Genomic DNA, 8,655 nt, shown 5'->3' with positions numbered 1-8,655 from the left:
AAAGAGTAATATAAAATATAATATAAAAAAAATGACAAAATACAATCCAACTCTCGCGGATGAACTACCATCTCGCGAGAGGACACTGCACAAACAACGATGGACGTCGGTGGGAGCAGTGGTGGGCTTCCTGTAAACAATAAACAGAGAGCGATGCTACCCAACAAAGCCAGGGGAGAATTTACCCGCAACCCAAGAAAAGATTCAGAGGTACGTAAACAGAAGTTTTTAAAATTCAATTTCAGCTCACTAATCGTAGACAGACGAGGCCTTTTCTGCTGCTGGGACACAACGATAGCTACTGTTAGCTCTGTCAGGCTAGCTTAAATATCAATTCTCATTGGACTCGGCGACGTAAACGAACAGCAGCAACTGCGGTTCTTGAAAGTATTCAAGTATAGTACCTATATGTGTGCAGTGTGCCCCTTCTAGTTCATTGTTAACTTGTGTTATGTTGAACAGTGAGGTAGCTTAGCAGGGGCTAGCTAGCTGATGTTGGCTAGTCACAGGCCAGACTGAACTGGCTGTCAGGAGTCCAGCTGCTACCTGTTGCAAACGGGCTTCTTCTTTATAACGTACTGCTTTAGTGTATTAATATAAGTTAATTATATAGTTATATGGACACCATAGAGCCCTCACATACCTACAAAGAAAGCACAGTGAGCCAGTTCATTCTAGCATGACAGTGGGAGGTTTATGCCGAGTTCCTTTGCGAGAAAATCACTCCCAGACTTCATGTTTTCCTGCTTTGACCTCTTGTAATCTTTTGAATTCATTCAGACAATAACACACAAACATGAGAATGTACAGCTAAAACCACTGTAAATGTGATGCAGAGGGATGTTTCTGTGCCACAAAGTGATGCATGATCAACAGGCGGAAGAAGTAGAATCACTACAATGTAAAATAAATACATGATAACGTTTTGCATTCAAAATGTTGCTTTGGTGAAGCACGTTTTCATCATTGTGTTTTTATTATTATGCATATTATAGTTTTGTATTATTCTTATTAATAGTGCAGCTGGTCCCGTGGCTTTGATTTTAACTGTGTATACTGTTAGATAGTGTAACCTATAACATTGTATATAATGGTCATATATTTATATCTGTAATATAATATTTATCTGTCAGATGAATGCAGTTTGATTATTACTCTATAGTGATTCTTTCTTCATTCATAAGGGAATGTCATGTGTTGTGTACAGGGGCCGTCTGAGTCTCCAGACATCGAGTTTAAATATGCTGATACAGACAAGTGGGCCGCAGAGCTTTCAGGTGTGTGTGTGTGTGTGGTCATTGAGATTTCCTGACTCCTATGTTCCTCTCAATTTCATTCTTGCAACATAAGGTGTGCTCAATATAAATATATATATGTTATGTATGTTTCAGAGCTGTATAGCTATACTGAAGGACCAGAGTTTACTCTCAATAGGAAGTGCTTTGAGGTGGAATTCAGAACACACGGTACGTAGTTCAACTTGAATACACTCAGTGAAATCCTAATGAATTCATAATAAACAATTTATTACATCTAAGATTAAGAAGGGATGTACATGTTGTGGCTTAGTTTCAGAGAGGAAGTGGACCGAGCTTGATGCTGCTCAGCACAGAGCTCACGCCATGCGCCTGTTGGACGGTCTGGAGGTGATTGCCCGGGAGAGGAGGCTGAAGGCTGCCAGAGCCATTCTTTACATGGCTCAGGGTAAGTCCACATTACTTAAAACTGGTTCAGCATGGAATGACTTTGTACACAGTGAAATCTTGCCATGAGGGGCATTGATCAAAATGGCAATCTGTGGTTGTCTCTTTGTACATGTGACTGTGGGGCATTTTGTTTCTCTCTAGGAACCTTTGCTGAGTGCAGCTCCGAGGCTGAGGTGCAGTACTGGATGAGATACAACATCTTTCTGCTGCTGGATGTGGGGACCCTCTCTGCTCTGGTGGAGCTGCTCAACATGGAGATTGAGTATGTTCTCCATCAGTTTTCTATCCATGCAGAAGTCATCCTAAATAGATTTCTCTTTCTACAAGATGTTCGTCTACTTTTATTCAAAAGTGATACATTGTTGATTAGAAAAATCAGCTTCAGCATTGCCAGACCACAGTGAACATAACTAAAATATGTGGGTTGGCTTTGCAAAGCTACAATTTTATACATATTCCGCTAACATTATTATCGTAAAATGATCTGCATCAGAAGAGTATGAAACATTCGTATTCTCCCTTTCAGTAACAGTGCTGCCTGCAGTAGTGCTGTCAGGAAACCAGCCATCTCCCTGGCTGACAGCACAGATCTCAGAGTGCTGCTCAATATAATGTACCTGATGGTGGAAACGATACAACAGGATGACCCAGCCGACAAGCCTGAATGGAAAGTCATCAGGGAAACCTTCAGAGCAGAGCTGGGTAAGTTTCACAAGTGTGAAAAGCTGCTGTTATGTCACCGATACAAACAAAACCTGCGAGCTGAACTATTTCTAATTCAACTCTCTCATCCAGGATCTCCTCTGTTCAACAACGAGCCCATTTCTGTCATGCTCTTCGGCATGGTGACCAAGTTCTGCAGTGGTCATGCGCCTCACTTTCCAATGAAGAAGGTGTTGTTGCTGTTGTGGAAGAGCATACTGGTGAGACGCATGAAATGCTTCCACGTGATCTCTCACAACAACAAAGTATTATCTGAAGTCAAGAGACAAATTCCAATCCTCTCTCCTGTTTCAGTTCACACTCGGAGGGTTTGAGGAGCTCCAAAGCATAAAGGTCCATAAGCGCGAGGAGCTGCGTCTCCCCCCTCTCCCGGAGGACAGCATTCGAGTGATCCGCAGCATGCGGGCTGCTTCTCCTCCTGCGTCTGCATCCGACCTCATAGAGCAGCAGCAGAAACGGGCGCGCCGCGAACACAAGGTCGACATTACTGCTAATACTGATTTGACTGAGATGTAAAAAAAAAAAAAGCAACCTCGATACAATCACAGTGGAGAGTCAAGTGTCAGTAGTTACGGGTACTTTGAACATGTACACATGTTAGTTGAACTATGACTATCTGAGCTTTTAGGTGGATCTGTAACAGAAAGAAACCTCTTCAAGAATTAGTGTTTTTACTAGATTTGCCCAAAAGTGTTTGTTTATGCTCCTTAGTATGGAAACAGTATTGAATTGAAAAGCTCTACAAGCCATTTACAACCATTTAAAACATATTTTGAGTACTTATTTTTTATTAGGGCAGTTATCAGATTATTTCAGTCCCAAAACTGCTAAATTTAGTCTCTGAGAGACTAGTGATTACATTTAGACATGAATTGATATAGTAATCTGTACATTGTTTATATCTTACCCGATGTTACTGATTATGCCTTCATGCTGCCATCAAGCCTTCTTTGTGCCATTAAGTGCCTGTGTTTGTGTGCACATATTGAGCATCTCACATTCAGTAGCTTTTGACTCTTTTCTTAGTGGTAGTTTTGCGTTTTCCCACCATCTTTGTGGAGCCCTGGATACAGCTGCATGTCATTATATGTTCTAGCTGTCAACGTCCTCCTTGTCTCTCACACAGGGGTTGATTAAACAGGACAATCTTGACGCGTTCAACGAAAAGGATCCTTACAAGGCCGACGACTCTCGTGAGGATGAGGACGACAACGATGACAATGACAACTCCATAGAGGCAGAGACTTTCCCTCTAGAGAGGGACGAGGTGATGCCTCCGCCCATTGCACACCCTCCATCAGAGAGGGTGTCCTTCCCCAGAGGACTGCCGTGGGCTCCTAAAGTCAGGTATTCATTGATTCCTTCCTTACGTACACAAATCAAGAAAGAACCGTAAGAAGATTGAGGTCTCATTTGTCTTGACATTGTTGTTTTTGCTCCAACAGGGAAAAGGATATTGAAAATTTCCTGGAATCAAGTAGAAGTAAATTTATTGGTTACACACTTGGAAAGTAAGTTTTCTCCTCGTTTGCTGTAATTACAAAGGTAACCTGAGACTAATGTTTTGTACTGTGACTGTATTGTGTGTGCTGAGTTTAATCTTGTGCATGTCTTGCAGTGATACAGACACAGTTGTTGGCTTGCCCAGGCCCATTCACGAGAGCATAAAGACGTTAAAGCAGGTATTGCATTTGCCTTCCACAATTTTGCATAAAATCAGTTTCATACCTCGAGGATATTCTAAATGGCAATCCTGCTGCTAGAGTTACACATCTCACGTTCTCATCTTTTTTCAGCACAAGTACGTCTCCATTGCTGAGATACAGATTTCAAAGGAGGAGGAGTTTCAGAAAACCCCTCTGTCTGGAGTAAGTGGAACCAACAACCTTAATGATTCACATAACCAGGAATTATTATTATATCTGTAAACCATGTCTGGCCTCTAGAGTCATCTCAATTTGTCAACTCCTCCAGCCTCCATCTGCCAGTTACTGTGAGGAACTTTTAACTGGTTATGAAACTGGTTAGTCTCAATGTAGCTGTATCGCTGGGCCCGCTGGGGGGAAGGGAGTCGAGTGAGATCCAGAACCAGGACTGTACGGGGCCAGACTGTCAGACCCTACTGCAGAAAAATAAGAGGTTTCCTAAATGGAATCTGGTGCTTTTGTCCACAGGAACTGCCAAATTCAAAATGACATGAAAGTTCCTCATACTAGCTTAAGTCTTCACTCTTTCTTCAGGTTAAGGATAGCAGAGTTTTTAAGACCAATCTGTCCCACAGCTTCATGGTAACGTATTTCTATGTGTTTTATGTCTCTTCTTTTCTCCCTCCTCATCATCAGGGTGAAGAGGAGGTGGAGATGTCCTTCACTGAGCTGCTCTATCAGGGAATTCTGCCCAGTTTGCCTCAATACATGGTTAGTGCTGTTTGGGGTTGGGTATACACTGTGATAATAACTCAAATACAAAATGTTATAGCATTAAGACAAAAAGGCAATTTGGACATTGGATGTATCGCCCCGACACGATGTCATCAGACTGTCACTGACTCCATGGTTTGTCTCTCTGGATGTCAGATCGCTCTGCTGAAGATCCTGCTGGCAGCAGCTCCGACTTCCAAAGCCAAGACGGACTCCATCAACATCCTGGCAGACGTGCTGCCGGAGGAGATGCCGTAAGTGCCGCAGGGACTCTGAAAGGGTTGTAACAGCTTTGCCAGTTCGTCTCCAATGCAACATTGTGTTCTGAACAAGGAAAACATCCTGACTTCAGTAACAACTTTAAAATGAGTTAAATGTTTGCTTTACTTTTGATATACAGATTGAAGATCGTATAGCCAAAGGTCTGGTTAATAGGGTTTTAAAAATGACATTTGAACATAAGAGATGAAAGGTTGTCTGACCTCAATAAACCACATCACAGGGAAATACTTTGTGAGGATCATAGGTTAACTTAACATCGGTGATCTCGTTCTGCAGGACTACAGTGTTGCAAAGCATGAAACTTGGTGTTGATGTTAATCGGCACAAAGAGATCATCGTGAAGGCCATCTCTGCCGTCCTGCTGCTGCTTCTGAAGCACTTCAAACTTAACCACATCTACCAGGTACAGACGTCACGCACCTTTGATATCACAAGTCAGGACTACATGTAACCGTATTAGATATTTCCGTTAATAGTCAAAACGTTTAAAGCACCTCTTGATCTCCTTATTTATTTTACATTGATACAAGGAAATGAATAAATGTCCTTCTCCACTGAGCATGTCTTTGTGTGCTTATCTCATAGTTTGAGTACATGGCTCAGCACCTGGTGTTTGCCAACTGCATCCCTCTCATTCTGAAGTTCTTCAACCAGAACATCATGTCCTACATCACAGCTAAAAACAGGTACTTTCGGGGCCTCTTTAATGACAAAAATCACAACTTTCATTAGCAATAACTGTCCTTGAAGGGAACTTAAATGGCCTTTATTTCACTGTGCTTATTTTTCCTTTCCCCGATAGCATTTCGGTTCTTGACTTTCCTTATTGTGTGGTGCACGAGCTCCCGGAGTTAACAGCAGAGAGTCTGGTGAGTTTTCAGTTGTTTTATAAGTTTTCACCGTCTGATAAAGCAGAGTTTTAAGTCGAAAGTAGAACTGAAGTCATCTTTAATGTGGACATTTTGTCTTTTCCAGGAAGCGGGGGACAATAATCAGTTCTGCTGGAGAAATCTGTTCTCCTGTATTAACCTGCTGAGGATCCTCAACAAACTGACCAAGTGGAAGCACTCCAGAACAATGGTGAGCTCGTTTCTCATCAAGTAGCATTCACCGTGACAGATCGCATCATGTTTTCCACAAATTGCAAATCTAATGTTTCGTCGTTTCCCTCCCAGATGCTGGTGGTGTTTAAGTCCGCTCCCATCCTGAAGAGGGCGCTGAAGGTCAAGCAGGCCATGATGCAGCTTTACGTCCTCAAGCTGCTCAAAGTTCAGACCAAATACCTGGGCCGTCAGTGGAGGAAGAGCAACATGAAGACCATGTCCGCCATCTATCAGAAGGTCCGACACCGGCTCAACGACGACTGGGCCTACGGGAACGGTGAGTGGGAACACAAACAAAGAGCCAGTATGTTTACATTCAGTGGTGATGGAAGCTTCAGCCTGGAGGAGGAAGCACAATAAAATACAAGTTGTGATGAATATATTTTTATCATTACATTGTAGCGTGTGTATACTTTAGAATTTTTATTATTGGTCTTAATTAGAGTTGACACACGTAGTCGAGTGACAGAAAATTACTCAACAATTCAGATCATCAAATAATCTTTTGGGTTTTTAAAAGTCAAGATGGCAAAAAAAAAAAATCGAATTGTTTTCTTTGGGCTTTGGACAAAACAAGCTTGGGTTTAGGAAATTAACCAAACCATTGATGAGATGAACGCCAGATTATTCGGTAATGAAGATAATCGTTAGTTGTTGTCCCAAGTCGAGCTCAGAACCAAAGGGCCCTAAACCTGACCTGCTGCTGTTGCTTGTCCTGGAGCAGATCTGGATGCCCGTCCCTGGGACTTCCAGGCCGAGGAGTGCGCTCTGCGGGCCAACATCGAGCGCTTCAACAGCCGCCGCTACGACCAGAGCCACATCAACCCGGACTTCCTGCCTGTGGACAACTGTCTGCAAAGCGTACTGGGACAGCGGGTGGACCTGCCCGAGGACTTCCAGATGAACTATGACCTCTGGCTGGAGCGGGAGGTCTTCTCCAAACCCATTTCCTGGGAAGAACTGTTGCAGTGAGAATCAAGGACTTTTATTAAAAAAAAAAAAAAAAAAAAAAAAAAAAGTTTCAATCAGGAGTTCAGACAAACACCGACAGTGCTCTCAGCATTAAGTTTCATGTTGTGTACGGACTGCAGGTGAGGGATGGATTTATTTCTGTAAAGGGGAAGGTTTAGACTTACAATCATGTTTTACAACAATCCAAACAAACACTTTACATGATTTACACTTTTCCCTACACTAATGCCACCGACACCTGATGGTGACTCCAGCGCTAAATCTTGCTCCACATTTAGACTTAACCCGACCCCTACTAGCTTTACATGTGCAGGTCTTTGCTCTGTGTGCCTCTCACCTGCTACAGAAGGTCAGTAGGTTTGAGCTTGAAGCACTACATGACAGTTTGATCTTAAAGAGATTTATTTGGAGTAAATTTAACTGTTTCAATTATTTTTGTTGAGGCAGCACATTTATCATGTTAATAAATATACCACTCCGTTGTACATCTCATGAGTTAATCTTCTTCAGATATATACGAAAGGAACGGGGTCCGGGCCTTTTAGTCTTAATTACTGTTTGTACAATTAAAAACATTACTTTTTAATAGTTATCACCTGAAGAGGACAAACTTTCATCTGACTTTCCCTTTGTTGTTGCGCTACATTTGCAAATTATATATATTTTATTTGCATTATTCTGGGTTCCTCATCCGACACGCCTTTACTCTGGGACCATGGAGGAAACCATTCAGGCCCTCATTGACCACCAGGCTGAATGGACATGAGAATACAGCCTTGATTTAACTTGTTTTATTTTCAACTCGGTATCTTAATTAGCGTTGTTGTGTGGAAGAACTGTTTGCATATGTTAACATGATGTGATTGTGGGAGAGAAAAGAGAAACATTTACGTTTTGTGATTTTGAGATCAGGCGTTTCTGAGCTTCATCAGACAGCTGCTCTGAACTGAACGGGATAACTCTGTTTCTCTGTCTTTTTATTCTTTTGAACTTTATTTTTGTTTTATAAGAAAGGTTAATGAAATGAGAATACATGTAAATTGTGAAACTTATTTATCATGGCTTTGTCTTAGTTTTACATGGACTTAAATACTGTAATAAAATGATGTCATTCGTGGAGCTTTTGTTTTTCTTTTTGAAAGATTATTTTGAGATGTTTGATACTGTCAGTAGAGATACAGACAGGAAACGTGGAGGATTGTTTAAATCTGTTAAAACGAGTCTCTCGTGTTAAACATGAACTTCAATAACTGATTAGATTAGATTCTGAACAGCCAAAAATTGTAAATTCAAATTTTGGCTTCAAGTCTTTTCAGGGCAACATGTCAGACCAAGATTGTGTTTGTGTGTGACACAACCTACATTTGGTTGAGAGACCTTTCAGCAATTTTGGAACCGCCACGTTTGAGTGAAACTTTGAGTGGACTTGAAAAAGAGAAACTGGTGAAC

At 41.7% G+C, this 8,655-nt stretch overlaps 1 protein-coding gene across 1 annotated transcript; it reads left to right on the top strand.

The window, feature by feature from the left end:
* The first annotated feature begins 79 nt into the window (after window positions 1-79).
* On the top strand, window positions 80-8,325 carry strip1 (striatin interacting protein 1). The gene is made up of 20 exons (XM_076110385.1): window positions 80-210; window positions 1,208-1,277; window positions 1,392-1,466; window positions 1,570-1,704; window positions 1,848-1,968; window positions 2,233-2,408; window positions 2,502-2,629; window positions 2,724-2,906; window positions 3,556-3,776; window positions 3,875-3,940; window positions 4,048-4,111; window positions 4,226-4,297; window positions 4,772-4,846; window positions 5,006-5,103; window positions 5,408-5,534; window positions 5,717-5,817; window positions 5,934-6,000; window positions 6,107-6,211; window positions 6,307-6,511; window positions 6,959-8,325. Exons 1-20 carry the CDS (start codon window positions 100-102, stop codon window positions 7,204-7,206), a joined length of 2,448 nt encoding a protein of 815 aa, XP_075966500.1. The 5' UTR covers window positions 80-99; the 3' UTR covers window positions 7,207-8,325.
* The last annotated feature ends 330 nt before the right edge of the window (window positions 8,326-8,655 follow it).

Source organism: Anarhichas minor, unplaced genomic scaffold (assembly GCF_050575085.1).
Source record: "Anarhichas minor isolate MPS153535 unplaced genomic scaffold, ASM5057508v1 ptg000043l, whole genome shotgun sequence".
NCBI lineage: Eukaryota > Metazoa > Chordata > Actinopteri > Perciformes > Anarhichadidae > Anarhichas > Anarhichas minor.
Note: the sequence above shows the minus strand (reverse complement) of the source record. Positions and strands in the feature narration are given on the sequence as shown.

Coding starts and splice junctions, on each gene's coding strand:
- strip1 (XM_076110385.1), top strand. CDS start 100: ATGGACGTCGGTGGGAGCAGTGGTGGGCTTCCTGTAAACAATAAACAG. Junction 1,278..1,391: donor GTGGGCCGCAGAGCTTTCAG/GTGTGTGTGTGT, acceptor TGTATGTTTCAG/AGCTGTATAGCTATACTGAA. Junction 6,212..6,306: donor GGAAGCACTCCAGAACAATG/GTGAGCTCGTTT, acceptor TTTCCCTCCCAG/ATGCTGGTGGTGTTTAAGTC.